The sequence below is a fragment of the Triplophysa rosa genome, linkage group LG14 (assembly GCF_024868665.1).
Source record: "Triplophysa rosa linkage group LG14, Trosa_1v2, whole genome shotgun sequence".
In the NCBI taxonomy this organism is placed as follows: domain Eukaryota; kingdom Metazoa; phylum Chordata; class Actinopteri; order Cypriniformes; family Nemacheilidae; genus Triplophysa; species Triplophysa rosa.
In genome coordinates this window covers 15,103,554-15,120,447 of record NC_079903.1, presented here as the reverse complement: position 1 = coordinate 15,120,447, position 16,894 = coordinate 15,103,554, and the positions used below count along the sequence as shown (strand labels likewise).

General features: G+C 39.2%; 1 protein-coding gene across 4 annotated transcripts in view; it reads left to right on the top strand.

Annotated features, from left to right (window-relative positions):
• The window catches only part of pitpnm3 (PITPNM family member 3), a 77,994-nt gene that overhangs the window by 41,980 nt on the left and 19,120 nt on the right, over positions 1-16,894 (top strand). For 3 of the 4 annotated variants that reach the window (XM_057350706.1, XM_057350704.1, XM_057350703.1), the window contains exons 4-8: positions 1,640-1,710; positions 3,803-4,023; positions 9,832-10,021; positions 11,627-11,749; positions 13,936-14,099. In XM_057350706.1, coding sequence (XP_057206689.1) covers positions 1,640-1,710; positions 3,803-4,023; positions 9,832-10,021; positions 11,627-11,749; positions 13,936-14,099 — 769 coding nt within the window. The remainder of the gene's footprint in view (positions 1-1,639; positions 1,711-3,802; positions 4,024-9,831; positions 10,022-11,626; positions 11,750-13,935; positions 14,100-16,894) is intronic. The other variant, XM_057350705.1, reaches the window with a different exon arrangement.

Here is a 16,894-nt window from a genome sequence, read left to right as displayed (position 1 = left end):
TTTGTCTCATACTTATTTAATTATGCAATCACACAAGAGTTCGTCCAGTTAAGAGTTGTTCTATCACTGAAATAACATTTTTTGAGACATTATTTTAAGGTTGAAAAACTACAAAGTGTTGCTTTAAAGTTAAACATACACCTTCATGAGATTAACGATTGTAAGAGAGATTAAACTGTAAGAGCATGAGAAACATTTTAGTGAAGTTACCCTAAACTTTCAACAATATTGTATATGTATAGTATATGTCTGTCTGTCTATCTGCCTGCCTGTGTTTGTAAATCTGTCTTTTTTACCACTGTTTCTGTTTGACAGTCTATATACACCATATATCTAGTCTATATCTATGTGGCACCAGATGCAGTTGAACTATAGGGTGAGACCCTCCATGACATCGCTAACATTGATGTGTGAAGCTGAATTACTTTGTATGTTAGCAGACATAGTAGGAAAGTGGCACTGAGCCTGCTAATAGAGCATCTGATTTGCAGTGTGTACAGTGTTGAGCACTGGCGAAAACAGCTCTGCTCCCCGCCTGTTTTCTTCACTGTGAATGGAAGCCTGCAGCTGGGATGAGCTTAGCCTCATGGGAAGGGTTTTCTGCAGTCGGGTATCGCTTTTCATGAATACAATTGCTCCTTGGAGACTCAGTGATTTGGCAGTGAGTGAATATGTGATTAAGAGAGACTGCCTGGTCTATCACGGGCACAGTCTGTTTGATGTCATACCAGCTCGGGCTGTCATGACATCATCATGGCGGTCCAAGTGCGTTCCCCCACTTGCCTGTGAAAGTGTTTATCTGGATGCGTAACCAAATCAATACAGTGTTTGTTTGAACAATTTCTCATTACGAAATTACAGGAAAACTACAGGATTGGATTCCGGGCAAGCACCAAAATGACTGTCAAAAAATACAATAGTTCAGATAAACAAAAATCTGCATGGCTGCTGTTGTTTTCAAACATGAGTGGGTGCTGTACCTTTGAAGCACAGCTGTTGAAGGTTTGACATGATTCATATCATCAATCAGTTATGTTTTATGTGCTAGAAAGAAGTTCTTTATCTTCACGCTGCTGCTGCTGCTGCTGCTGGGCTGTTTTAAAACAAATTAATGAGCAAACAGACATTTCTTTCAATTATACAGTACCTGCACACTCAGGGCAAGACCTTCATCGACTGAAAACCCTGTGGTGTGCAAATGTCCAACATTTCACGTCTGAAAGCAGATTAGAGGTTCAAGCTGGTGAAGGGGACATGGGCTCCAGCTTCATGCTGACAGAGTGGCTGGAGGTCCGCCACAAAATGAGTGTGAAAATGAAACTGAAGAACAGAGTGGAGACTCTAGAAAGGAAGAAACTAGAGCGTGGAATGGTGAAGGTGAGCGGTAATAACTTTGGCTGGAGGCCAGTGAAGGTTTGAAGAAACTCGACGGGTGCGAGTGAAAAACACATTGTCTGTTTTGGAGTATATTTCAGTCATACGCTTTGATTACTCTGTAGAATTAGGTGAATGATTAGAAGGTGAAATCATTGATGAAAGGTGCAGCTTTATGTGATCAGTAATGTGCTTCAGTTTGTTGTTTATCTGTGCAAAGTGGCTTTAATGTTTCTCTTTATCTCTCTTTCTGTCTCATCTATAGAGAGCCTGTACCATCTCAGACGGCCGAAATTTGTTCCTCAAACAAGCATTGATGGTCTAGAGGAAGCTGAGGTAAGATGTTATTTCAAGCATGTTGTAGAGTGTGAAATTCAGCTCGATTCTTTTTTCAAACGTGGTTGCGTTAGTGTTTAACTAAACCAAGTTTGAATATTTATTTTCTTGTTGGTCTTAAAATTCCATTTTAGTAGAATTTAGAAGCCTGAGACTGCATGGAAATTTCGAAATTTGATGTCTAATTTAAATCTGGAAATAGACAAAACTTTTTAAAACAATCATAGAAAGAAAAGAAAAATTAATTTTGATGCACCGAAATGAAAATTCTTGGCCGAAGCCGAATAAAAATGAAACACTTGGCCGAATACCGAACACCGAACATGGTTTTTTGCATTTCTTCTATTTATTTAGCCATTTTTTTCACTATTTCATAAACTGAATGGTCAAAATGTGCTTTTTATAATTTGTCTTGCTTTTCAATAAAATACAATACAACTTTAAATAATATTGAGCAAAACAAAGTCAATTAAAACAAAAAGTTTAAATTGAATAGCCTATATTAGGCCTATAACTGATTGCCAAAAGAATGTAATGTAAGTTGCTCTGTACCCCTACAACAAAACAGTTCATTAAAAAGTCATTCAACGTTAGGCCTATACGCTAAAAATATGAATAAACGAAAACTGTTGGATTATTATAGGCTACATTGCAAAATGATTTTAAGAAAAAAAAAACATCCAATGCAAGCTCTATCTCTATCTATCTATATATATATATATGTGATTTAGCCATTCCCAGGTCAAAACATTAACCCATTTCAAGAGAGGATACCATTTAAAAAACCATTTATGAGCACTATTTATTCATATCACATATTGAAGCTAAACTTTCATAAACACACTCAAGGAATCTCCGACATCAATATTTTAAAAAATTCATAAAAATGAATCGGCCATCTGGGAATTTGTTATGGAGATTAAAGTGGCTATAACTCAGACAGTTTCTGCATATTTCATGTTAATCTTGAGTCCTTACAGAATAGTATCGCACCCTATAAATATCCGTAGAGTCTTTAGTTTGATCACATTTATAAAAGACACAGCTGTACGATTATTTCCGTCAACATACGACGCGTGCGGGGGGATGGTGGCGGAACTAAAGCATGTGTGCACCCATTGCCAACAAAACACAGACGTATGACTCGGTTTCACTTACTTCGTGCGGTTCATGTCCGGCATCTTTTAGCGCTGGAACCGCTCCATCTATCGGTTTCAAACGATCTCCAAATCCAGCGTTATATCCACCGTTTATATAACATCCATCACTGAAATGCCGTGAACACACAAACACACCTCAACTTCTCTCACTATCGCAAGAGTAACGTGCTGCGGGTCCACAGTGTAGCCAATCTTGACGCAGCGCAGCCAATCTTGATGGTAAGCAGATCTTCCTGTCAGTTGAGGCGTGGGCGGCCTATTTCTTTCGCTTTGCCAAGGGCGTGCTTTTACGGGAGAAGTGCCCAATAAGGGACTAAGTAAAGTTGTTACAAAACAGATTTTCATGTTAGAAAAAAAAGCTTCCAAAACCTATACGAACGCTGGGGGAGTGTATCGAGCTCAGAAATACTATGTCATACGTCCAACTCGTTTTTTGACAAGTTGACCATGTCAAGCATGAGAAGACAGCACATTTAACATTGTAAAGAAGTCAGAATGCATGAAACACCGTTGCATGCCCCCTTGAAGGTTAGGATCAAGTTTTTTTGGCAGTTTTCCAGCACAAGGTGAATATTAACATTTTTGTTGCTGATAGAGTGTTTGGATCCGGAAGTGATGGTGCGTCAGTGACGTCAGACTTAACAAGCAGATTAAAACACACAAGGCATTTGGAAAATTTTCAAATCATGCTGGGATAACAATGTGAATCATCAGGTTTTGCACAAACTTGTGGGGTTATGCCAGTTCAAGTGCACGCTGTCAGTAAATCAGCTGAATGACATTCGATAATTGTTTAAATGGGTTTCTTTTACTCAAATTCCTATGCAGAGAATGTAATTTGAGAAATGAAAACAAATAGAAAACTTCAGTATTTTCACTTTCAGGAATCCACTGTGATATTTTTTTTTTTGATCTGCGTATCTGTGTTCCAGAAGAAGTGTCAGACTCACGTGCTGGTGTTGGTGGTGCATGGTGGCAACATACTGGACCCGGCTGGTGGAGATCCGAGTGCAAAAGCTGCAGATGTGAACACCCTGTCGTCAGTGCTGGACAAAGTATCTCAAGCACATTACCAAGCCGTTGCTCAGCACGTGGTCATCAAGTTGGTGGCGTGTCCTGCTGTGTGCGCCGAGGCCTTCTCCCTCGTGTCCAAGTGAGTCCTGCTGTAAAACTATGAAAATACAATGCTACATGTAAGGGCTAATGTACAGCTGGTCTTTATCGCATAATAAACCCACAGTGCTCAGGGGCTTGTGTAAAGAGATTTGTTTTCCTGCTTACCACACAAGTAAATGCATGTGAATGTAAATAAAAAAAAATACTGATTGGAGATTATATGATAATGTGAGAGCCATGGGGTGAAAGTGGACAGTGGAGTAATATGAGAGATGTGAAACACACACTGAAATAAGAGTATTATAAGCCTTTGTAAGCTCCATGGAATTATTTTTTGTGGAATGCACACTGTTTTGTTTTTGTAAGGGTTGGACTGGTTACGCTGTTCTATTGTGCATACGCTGTGAAATGACAAGCCCCAGGAATACATTGTACAGCCTCAGGTGAAACTGGCTGAATGATGGATGAAAAACATGTTGTGGCGATTTGTTTTTGAGAACTAGTTATATAAATGAGTTAAACACATCAATTTAAAGGTGAGGTATGTACAATGTAGAAATATTCAGGCCTATCCAAGCTCAATATGGAGAGCGTATTAGTAAAGCATCTGTGAATCGACTTTTCTAAATATGTAAACTCTGGTATTCTGAAAAGCACAGCTTTCCTTGTTTGAGCATCCTAACAAGCTAAAGAAATATCCTCATTTTTAGTCAGGACTGTTTTGGACCAATGACAGATGATGTAAAGTGTTCAGAAAACAATAAATTCGATTTAGTAGTGAAATGTAACCAATGCACTCGTAATTATAAATTAGCACACATGTTCAAAACATCTCTCCATTATCGATGTGGAATATTAAATCCACAACCTTTACAGCCATCGCTGTTTTAAATGTGAATTTTCACGCTGAAAGTCCCAAACACAATCCCCGAAGCAGAATTCATAAGTAATCTATAAATTGCTTTGCCATTCACATAACATCTTTTTATCCCATGGAGGTAGAACAGGATCGAGAGAGCAGCTAAGAGAAAAAGCTCCAGCTTAACCTGAATTGTTTGCCTAACAAGACCTAATGAGTTTTGTCAGCTTTGACGTTCTTATTCGTTTATGAGAAATAAAACGAATAAGAGGAAAGAAGACAGCCACAAGCACGTAACGCTAATGCTTTCCGCGAAAATCAAACTTCACGATGAATAAACTTCCTTTAAGCCGTGAAAGCGGATCCATTGCTTCGAGAGCTCCGTTGCTCGGAGGCCTTCAGCGGATTTCTTCTTCAGCTTTTGTGTCTTTTCTAGTACTTTTTCATCACTTCGGTGAAGCGGTGAAGATGGAGTGCCGTCAAGTCACTGAGCGGAGCAGAGCAAACAGAGAAATATGAGGAGCTATTTTGATCACATGATGGCAATCTCTGCCTTCTCCCACACCGCACGGTGTCTAATAAAAAATGTCAATCACTCGGGTACCACGGAGATCAACGTGATGAACCCTATTCAGAGGTGACATACATATTGTGTTTGTTCTTCTGGAGTGGTTTTATGGTTTAGTGCTTAGGAAAGATAGATGTAGAAGCCATGAGTCATTTTATGTCTGTTTGTACTTGTCCAGTACAAAAAAACGGATACTGTAATATAATAAAGAACAACATCTTAAAAAAGAAAGAAAAAAGATAATTATTGTGATTCCTAGATGCACATAAGCACACACTCTTTCTCATGATCATACACACTGCTACCAACCCTCAGAATCACATGTTGTTTTCTATTCATTCTTTTCTTTGTTTTTATTTCCAACACACCCGCATAAAGGCGTAGACGATCAGTTGACTTGAGTACAACCGGCATTTGCCAAAGCAACATTAGGAGGCTGTAGTGGGGTTGATTTGATCTCCTGTACGGTTCAGCCTGCTTGACACTAGCAGTGAGAATCTTACAAATGCTGTGAAGTACACGTTTGTTGTATTTCATCCTAATTTCTATAAAAAGAAACAAGATTTTTTTTTAAAGAAAGAAAATGAATTATTTGCTTTGTGACACAATTGTCGTGAAAATTACAAACCTGTTTTACTACTCTCTCATAGTACTGCAATGAAAATGAAGCAGAATTCTTTGTATTCAGGATCTTTTTCAGAATTAGGAAATTATGCTTATCGTCATTAAAATATATTTTATATATATATTTGGCATAAAAAGTTATTTTAGTCAGCTCTCTGCACTCCTCATTTTATTTCATTTACTTTCTATTATTTCCTCCCACTCCATACATTTTATATTTTTAGTTTTAATGTAAAACCTATGTTTTAATCTTCTTTTCAAATAGTTTTATCTATGCTACACGTTTTTCTTTACAGTATCTTATTTATTATATATTATTTATTTATTGTCTATTTACTTATTTATTTTAGATTTAATTTATATTAATATTTTATTATATATTAATTGTATTAAATTACATAAAAACTACTCAACAGTTATAGATTCTTTGCAGAGGTTAAGTTTGGGCCACATAACGTTTTTTTTTTTGTTGTTGCTGCTGAAATCTAGCTGATATTTTTGTTTTATCTTATATTTTATAATTTTTGCAATTTTGTCTATAGAGTATACTATATGTGTATACTTACTGTATATAACTGTATGTGACAAAAATCTTGAATTGAATCTTGAATCATTGACAGACAGCACGTATGTACACAGTTCACTATGTGGTCCCACGCTCCTCAGCGTGCACACACATCTTCTGTCAATACAGCTTTCGTGCATGTTTGCTTCCATGTCCTCAGTGTAAGAGCTTTGGGATTTTCCTGTGAGAGCGGTGACTGTCCTGCCAAGCCTTTACAGCTGATAATGACTTGACTCTTTTAATGAGATGCTCTTACAGATGTGGCTTTACAGCACGCGTGTTTGTGTATAACTGTGGTCTGAATCAAAGCCTCACGGACCCCCACACGTACACACCATTTAGTGCTTATGGGGGGAGTGAAGGGAGGAATTGTTATAAACCTTTGTTTGCCAGCTCCACACAGCATTTCCAATTAGCAACTCTGACAAAAAAGCTTCCACATTGATTTTCTATCACCAAAACATGGTGGGCAAGTCAATTCGATACGTGATTCCTGGGGTCTGTGTCAGATAGGGAGGAGTTGGATACTAGTTTGTCTCTCGAGGACCACTTGTGAGTGTCGGTGGTCTGCTCAGTGTTCCTCCTGTGCAACATTTAGGTCCTTGTTAGCTTGATTAACTATTAAAAATGTGGCCCTTTCCTTTAATCAGAGAAAACAGCTTTTATGGGTCTTGTTTCATTTTAGAAACCATAAAATCAAAATAGACCTTTTAATATTTGAATAAACATTATAAATGCTGTGTTGGATTTGATAGTAGTTGTTCCAAACCAAAAATTCTGATGTCATATTTTTCCATGTTATTATGCTCAAATAATAGTTTTTAAAGGGGCTCACAATGTTAATACTTTTAAATCTGAAAATCAAACCGGGATAGAAGAAAGATTTTATCATTCAGATTGCGCACATTTTACGTTGAACACTAGCGTGCAGATGTTAGGTTTGAAGCTGATGGACTTGTTTATGCCCAGCGTGTCTTGTTAGCCCCCTGACATCATGGAAAGGAAAGGGAAATATTTGCCATTTCCAAGGTTAAGTTGATTGAGTCACTGAATCCAGATAAATATCTTTTTATCTGACTCCTATTGGTCGGAAGGGAGCACAAATGTTTATAACAAGCTTCCCCGCAAATTAGATCTTCGGTAAGATTTTAAACAAGCGGCTGTATTCGTGAAAGGGCCCTTAGATTTCAGCTCATGCTTGTGTTTGTCCACAAGCTTTTTGGCAGTCTAAAGGTGTATTATTGATCAGAAATCTGTCCTCTTCTCAGCTTGAGCTTGGCTATTTCGAGACCCGGCAGCCATCACCTGTGGAGCAAGCTAGCAGGGAGTACAGGGGTCTTCATCTGTGTAGGCAGGGAGATAAGAAGGTTTTGTTTCGGAGAGATCTCTAGGGTCACATCCGTATCTCTAGGGTCACATTCGTATGAGTCATACAAACACTGCTAATGGTGATAGGTATTGTGATGTTAGGTGTATGTTTGGATGTATGGTTTCATGTTTGTTTTTGTGTGTCTCTGTAGTCATGGTTGCATGTCTTCTTGGTTACCTTTATATTCTCGGTTAAAGAATAATTGTTTTGAAGCCTCTTGAAGGGATAGCTCACCCATAATTGAAAATTCAGTCATCATTTACTCACCCTCATGTCATGTCAAACCTGTATGACTGTCTTTCTGTCTTCTGCAGAACACAAAAGTTATATTGAAGAATGTTGGTAACTGAACAACGGCGATACCCATTGACTTGCATTGGTTTTGTGTTCATACAATAGAAGTGAATGGTTACCAACATTCTTCAAAATATCTTCTTTTTTGTGAAGGATTAACGTTTGCATGCTTTTAACTGATAAACCTGATTACGTAAAACAAACAACCTTTAAAAATCATTTTTTTGAGTGTACCGTGGTAGTGAGTGGTGGCCAAGAACTGTTTGGTTACAAGCATTCTTCCAAATATCAGAACAATTTGAGGGTGACTAAATGAAGAAAGAATTTTCATTTTTGGTTGAACTGCTCCTTTAAGAAAGGATCCTCATTACTTCAAATAAGTGGTTTGCCAATACTCGCCTCATTTTAAATTGAACTTCATTGCCAAATTTCCAGCCAGTCGTATTAGTTCAGCCCTTTCCAGGAGGTACAACAGCCTTGGCAAATGCACCAGCTGCTAGGACAGAGCAAAAATTAATTAGATGACTATAAATAAATAATGAATCCAGGGTGAGGAGGCATACTGAGCAGTTTGGAGGTGCTCTTTGAACCCTCTCCCGCTGTGAACCGTGTATGATTGGACTGGCCCTTGGTCTGCAGGCTTGTTACTGTAATGGCTGTGTCTTTCTTCAGCCAGTAAACTTCATGTAAACATGACAGGAAATGTTGTTCACATGGGGTCATAGCGCATTAGCCTCGCCCTTGTCAGGAGTGGCAGGACAGAAGGAAAATTTGGGGTATTTTAGGATGGAGAAAACTGTAATATACCACAGAGGAGACAAAAAAGGAGCCAGTATCCTGTTCATGTAAATTGGAACTGCTTTTGTGTAGCAGCGGGTGATGTCACTGAGAACTGATTAGCATGAGCTTATAGGTTGTCATTATAATCAGAGAAGCGACGCCACGTGTTCGTCAGACCTGTGCGGTTTCCTCAGACAAAAGGCACTTGGTTGCATTCCAGGTGTTCATTGCATTTGGGACCTGGTGGCACCGTTTCAACAGTCAATTTATTACCGAGCAGCAGTGCCATAGATTCACTCCATATGTCCATTTTGTTGCGACTCACACAACACTGGGTGGCGTTTCATTTCAGACAGGTAGAGTTATCCCAGAGCCTCTGCCCCAGTCCTGGCTCGGGCTGTAAGGAGGATGTACCTCTTCCATCATCCTCCGGTCCTGCCCTGAACTCCGCTGTCTGTCTGTCGGAGCCATCAGGTCACTAATTGCTATGCTTGATCGATAGCTCTGAGGTTAGCACAGCTGTTCAAGGAGACGACGGTGGGGGCAAGACAATATTTCACTTCTTTTTTTTGTGTGTGTGGACTCATGCACACATGAATGCACACTCATGCACTGCGCTGTGATAAGGCACATTGGTTTTCTTGGTGGAAGCAAGTCTTAACTATTCTTTAAATTGTTTGCATAATCATGCTGTTTTGGCTATTCCAATGGATTAAATGATATGCTGTTTCCATGTGTATCAACTTGTCCGTAGAATAGATGCTCACTTGATGTTCTCTTCCACAGTCTGAATCCTTACAGCTATGATGAGAGTTGCGTATCCAGCAGCGTTGACCATCTCCCATTGGCCGCCTTACCTCTGCTTGCTATTGCTGCTCCACACTATCAAGATGCCGTGGCAACCGTTATCGCCCGCACCAACCAGGTGTACCACAGCTTTCTGCAGTCTCCAGAAGGACAAGGGTTCACGGGGCGGGTGAGTTAATGAAGGCCCAACAACCACCCTTGGCCTATTCAGTGCTCTAAAATCACAGTTTTGCTTTTTGTAGTGAACATGTATTGACCATGTGTGGGTGAGGCTGGTTCTAGATCATTATTAATGAAACAGTTCTGTATTAAGGAAACAATTATTTAATGATTTTCTCACCCACCTCATGTCTCTGCTTTTATAAGCTCACGAACACCATAATAATATTAAACTGGACCAAAATTACATTTAGTATTAGGGATTCTTGTGAAAGCCATATGGACCACTTCACATAAAAATGGTATAACATTAGAAGATTTCCAATATAAATTATGCGTCACATGCAGTGACCTTTTTCTCTATATCATCTTTGTTTGATGCATAAAATTGAAGGTTACTTTAAATTTTTGAGTTTTGACAGAAATGCAATATAATATACATAACTATGTCTTCAGAGGTGTATAAAGACCTTATATAATGAAGCGTTATGTTTTGATTATCTTAGAATGAGCTTTTTCTATCCACATACACTGCGGGTCCCCTTACATGAATTCACCATGTTGTTTCTACAATAGCCCTAAACGGACAAACTGCTCTACAGAGCGCGTTTCGTAAATACATTATGTCCTTCAACAAAGAAGAGAAAACGTGATGACATCTTTGCCCTGTGTCAGTCACCGTAGTGCTTTGAAAGGGACAGTGGAGGGAGTGAGCCATTGGTTGCAATTCGCAACCATACCACTAGATGCCGCTAAATTTCATACACTGGACCTTTAAAGAAATACGTAGTGTTAAAATGACATACTGTAACACAAAAATATGTGATTATTTAGCACATTCTTTTTAAAGGTGCATTATAATTCTTGGCAAACTTTTCTTCTGTGTGCTATTGAGGATAGAAAGTCATGTTGGTCAGGAAGGGCATGAGGGTGAGCAAATAATGACTAGGCTCATTTTTTGGTGAACTATTGCTAAGACAAACACCATCCTGAGCGGTAACAGGAAGGGTGTGTGGGTCTCTAACAGTGTGTGTGAGTCACCAATGATGAGTCATTCTAAAAAGAAAAGGAGTGTGTGTGTGTGTATGCGGGGGTCTTTTGCTCATCTTGCTCCATAATCTCATATAATTAATCCAATAACGCACTCTTGTCTATTTAGAAGACACAATGATTTCCTGATGTGATGACTGCTGTTTATGAGCAGTGTGTCAAGTGGTGATGCTCCGGGGGAGTCTGACCATTCAAATAGCACCTGCATATTATCCCTCTGATTTTGGCATTCAATTGGGCCAGCACCACCGCACAGATTCTTTCTTCAGTCTGGAAATCCAGTGTGGCACAGCCTCATCTGTTGTTGAAAGATAATAATGATGTGGATTCGTTTGTTTTCTGGCATTTGGTGATTTGAACTCACTGTAGAGATGAAGCTAATCATCAAACATAACATAAAAAAAGAGGAGAGTTGCGCAACTGTAATGTATCTGTATCACTTATTAAAAGTGTTGTTGACTGTCAGAACGTGCTGTAGCAATCCTGAGATTTGTCTGACTGTGATGATTGCACGCTGTAATGCACTGATTCTTCCTCACTTACTATGTGTGCTTGTGATTTCCAGGTGTGTCTATTGGGTGATTGTGTGGGAGGTGTGTTGTGTTTTGATGCTCTCTGCTTCAGTAACAGCCCACGGCATAGCAGCCCAGTCCACAACAGCAGACATAACAGCATGGAAAGCTTAAAGGTATGTAGACAAATACTGAATCATTCTCTTCTCTCCCACTCTTTTGAAGATGCATCTGGGCAATTCCAGTGTTATGGATGTGACATTTTCAGTAAAAACGTGAAATATAAATTCTTAGAGAATGTACTGTATTTGTTGCTAATATTTTGAATCATATGTTTATATTTTACTAAACCCCCGATGATAGAGTCCAGACATCAGATAAATATCAGTCTATGCATGAGTTTTCTATTTTAAAAGTGAGGAAAATTCATGCCTTATGGACGTGACAAATAATCACACGTTTTTGAGAGATAATATACTTTGTAGGATTTCTGTGAATTAAAATGCACAAACCATAAGCAAATAATACCCAACACATGGAGAAGGAATGGCTCTTCAGAGAACATAAAATAGTTCTTTTAATTAGATGTTTATGTGACTATTTATGATGAATTGGAGTTTTATGGATGCGACAATTCACTTACCTGACTATGGGAAACTATGCTTTAAAAACTTTAAAAGAGACTTCACATGTGTATTTAAACAACCAAATACTGACATCTGTCCTATCAGCTTGGTGAAAACCTTTGGTAAAAACTTCTTTTCATCTTGTCTGTTGAATGTCCTATTGTTTTAAATGACAAACATTTCAGATAAACCTGATACTTGGATAAAAACATAACTGACAAGTGACAACTGAGAATGCTTTTCATTATTAAAGATCAACATCTGAGCAATACAAATTTTAATCTGTAATTTTTACAACGCACATACTATACGAACTGTGCCACCGTGCACATAACCCAGATTTTATTATACACTGAACAAAATTATAAACGCAACACTTTTGTTTTTGCCCCCATTTTTCATGAGCTTAACTCAAAGATCAAAAACTTTTTCTATGAACACAAAAGGCCTATTTCTCTCAAATATTGTTCACAAATCTGTCTAAATCTGTGTTAGTGAGCACTTCTCCTTTTCCGAGATAATCCATCCACCTCACAGGTGTGGCATATCAAGATGCTGATTAGACAGCATGATTATTGCACAGGTGTGCCTTAGGCTGGCCACAATAAAAGGCCACTCTAAAATGTGCAGTTTTACTGTATTGGGGGGTCCGGGGGGTCCAAAAACCAGTCAGTATCTGGTGTGACCACCATTTGCCTCACACAGTGCAACACATCTCCATCGCATAGAGTTGATCAGGTTGTTGATTGTGGCCTGTGGAATGTTGGTCCACTCCTCTTCAATGGCTGGGTTAGGGATAGGGTTATGGTTCACCCACACGACGCCATACACGCTGTCTGCCATCTGCCCTGTACAGTGAAAACCGGGATTCATCTGTGAAGAGAACACCTCTCTAAAGTGCCAGATGCCATCGAATGTGAGCATTTGCCCTCTCAAGTCGGTTACGATGACGAACTGCAGTCAGGTCGAGACCCCGATGAGGACGGCGAGCAAGCAGATGAGCTTCCCTGAGACGGTTTCTGGTTTGTGCAGAAATTCTTTGGTTATGCAAACCGATTGTTGCAGCAGCTGTCCAGGTGGCTGGTCTCAGACGATCTTGGAGGTGAAGATGCTGGATGTGGAGGTCCTGGGCTGGTGTGGTGTGGTTACACGTGGTCTGCAGTTGTGAGGCCGGTTGGATGTTGGATGTTGTGCCGGTTTGTACTGCCAAATTCTCTGAAACACCTTTGGAGACGGCTTATGGTAGAGAAATGAACATTCAATTCACGGGCAACAGCTCTGGTGGACATTCCTGCAGTCAGCATGCCAATTGCACGCTCCCTCCAAACTTGTGACATCTGTGGCATTGTGCTGTGTGATAAAACTGCACATTTTAGAGTGGCCTTTTATTGTGGCCAGCCTAAGGCACACCTGTGCAGTAATCATGCTGTCTAATCAGCATCTTGATATGCCACACCTGTGAGGTGGATGGATTATCTCTGCAAAGGGGAAGTGCTCACTAACACAGATTTAGACCGATTTGTGAACAATATTTGAGAGAAATAGGCCTTTTGTGTACATAGAAAAAGTCTCAGATCTTTGAGTTCAGCTCATGAAAAATGGGGGCAAAAATAAAAGTGTTGCGTTTATAATTTTGTTCAGTGTATGTTGTGCTCTAGCTCACTAAACATTGTGTGAAACCAGGTATATTTGCTTATTTACATATACATTAACTGACAATGTTTCCACACACTCAGGACAACCCTGAGGTCAGTCCGAGACTGAACTCCAGCAAGCGTCTCAGCAGAAGCAACATAGACCTCTCTGCCCCTAGCGAATCCCGCAGCAGGAAAGCCCCGCTCAGCCGCAAACAGAGCGACTCGCTCGATGGAGACAGTCAGCACCACCCGTTCTTCAGCAGGTACCGTGTGCCTTCAGAGAACAGAGAGAATAGAAAGCTGATTAAACCATGTTGGCATCCATAGCCTTTTTATTTTAATGCTTGCTTATTAATGTATTTTGTTTTCGCAATAAGAAGCTAGAACAAGATTAGCCAGATGTGTCCTCCTGGCCACACCATCCGTAAATGTGTCATGCTTCCTTGCGTTTCTGTTTATCAATATTGGCTGGTTGATGGCATGTCGCGTCTGCCTGCCTGTCTTTCTGCAGTGCTATTAATAGTCTCAGTCACAGTCAGTCTGCATGTACACAAATTCTGTACGACAGAATAAAGCGTTTTCAGCAGAAATTTCTCAATAACACTGTGGCATCGAGGACCAAACAACCCTCTTCTAATCTTTTAAATGATTCCTTTTAAGGCTGCTGATGTGGCGAGTGAGATTTCTTGGTATAGCTCTTGTTAAAGGCCTCCAACAGAGCTGCTGTATTGAAGTTTCTAGACTTCCTGTGTAGAGAAGCATTTCATTTCTTTGCCATCGTTTAGAGCTAGCAATTGATTGTGTCATTGCACAGTTGTACAAAGTCATAGCAGACACGTTTATCCTGAATGAATAGCAGTTAGAGGGAGGGGGGTAAGATGTATTGTCTTATTGTCAAGGTGAAATGAATAAGAAGTAAAGCTAAAAGGTTTAATTATAATTCAGAGTGTCTAGTGTCAACTGAAAGTAAAAGAATCCTTGTCCAAGATAAAACCATAGAAATTTCACTTGTCAAAAGTGGTGTTAATGCACTACTCGACCCATGTTAAGGGTAAAACGGAGATGGTCCTCACTGCAGAACACAAGATCCAGGGGGCGAGGTTGGATCCAGATCCAACTCCTCCCACTTTATATACTTAGCCGGTAAGTAGCAACTTGTGGTCGCCAACGTTTGCTCTTATCAATGTCATCATTTAATAAGCCTGTAAGTAATGATCACCTTTAAATATTACTATAATACTAAACCTAATAAAATACATTATTAAAAATACCCTAACCCTAAATGTAATAAAATACTTTAAAAAATATCTTAATAAAGTTTGCCTTCAGCAATTTTGTTTTCCGTCAATAGAATAACTTTATTTAAGTTTCAATGCGGAAATGGTAACAACAACACGAGTATGACGTGTGTTGTGGCAAAACTGCTGCAGAAATCTTTTGACCAATCAAAACGCAGTGGAAAGAGACTGGATCCAGTGTTGACCAATCACAATGCAATGGAAGGAGACTGGATCTGGATCCAACCTTGTCCCCTGGATGTCGCGTTCTGCAAGTGAGGAGCTACTGGTAAAACGTGTCATGTCAAAGCCTACTACTATGTTTTTTTTATTCCCATAAAAAAACAAATCAGGCAAGCTTTAATATTCACAATACTGAGATATGTTATGTAGTAAAAAATGGCCTAGAAATATAAAAATGTTAAAGGGATAGTTCATCCAAAAATTTTAATTCTGTCTTTATTTACTCACCCTCAAGTTGTTCCAAATCTGTATATATTTTTTGTTCTGATGAACACAGAGAAAGATATTTGGAAGAATTCTTGTAACCAAACAGTTCTTGGCCACCATTGACTACCATAGTATGAAAGATTACAATGGTAGTCAATAGTGCCCCAGAACTGTTTGTTTACAATTACATTCTTCCTTGTATCTATCTTTGTGTTTAGCAGAACAAAGAAATGTATACAGGTTTGGAACAACTTGATGGTGAGTAAATGATGAGAGAATTTTTATTTTGGGGTGAGAACTGTGCCTTTAAATTCCCAAAAGAACGAAGAAACATTGCACAAAGGGCCTTACTAAACTGCCATTTTTCCGCATTCCAGATATCAATGAACTGTTAATCCTCATTGTTTTCTTGGCTTTTTGAGATGGATGTAGCTTCTGTAAAACATTAATTTGTAGTAAAGGTCTTTGATAATTTGCTTTGAATGGAGGAATTTTTATTTCAAAAGCTATTTGTTTACATTTTTTTATTAGCTTTATAAAATTGGCATTTCATTAAATTGCAGATATACATATTATTCACTTACAGTACACATGTTTCCCTACATTTTGTAAAGTGACAGTAAACCTGGAGGAATCTAGAGTTTATAGGCCCCCAAGACTTGACTCTTGTCATAGGTACGTATTATATTTTTGGTTTTTATGCAGTCACTAGGGCTGCTGTAAAGGGTGCTGGATAAAAGCACAGATTTCCACGCCGGACCGATAGCTCTGGTCCTGAGGGACGCGTATCACTGATTTCATCCATGCACCTTAACTCCCAGTACTCCCAGTCATCTGTCCCCGTACACCTCATCCTTTTCACACACTGACTGAGGTGAGATAGCCAGAGTCTTTAGCGGCTAAGAGCTTTTCTGTCATCGCTTTCAGCGTGATCGTAAAAAAATGCACAAGTGCAAAAAGGGGGTGGAGATTTCGAAGGATGTTTCAAACTTACTGACTGTCAAAATGGGCCTCGTTCGTGAAACACAATTGGCTGTTTAAATGGTTCATGAAAACAAGTAAATGGTCACATTTTATGCACATGAAATATATTCCAGTTATCCTGCTGCAAAGACCTGCAGTTAAGACTAGTGTATATATATCTGCATGACTAGGTTTGTGTCTTGCTGTAGCATTATCTCATGAATTGTATCTACCAGCACATTCATTTCTAGCAAAGCTTGTTGACCTTGCTGAGTTTTGTTAGCTAAAAAGCACGTTGAGTCAGTCAGAACATCAGACCGCCACGCTAACGTCTTTTCAGCAGGGTAATCACGCTCAGAACGACAGTA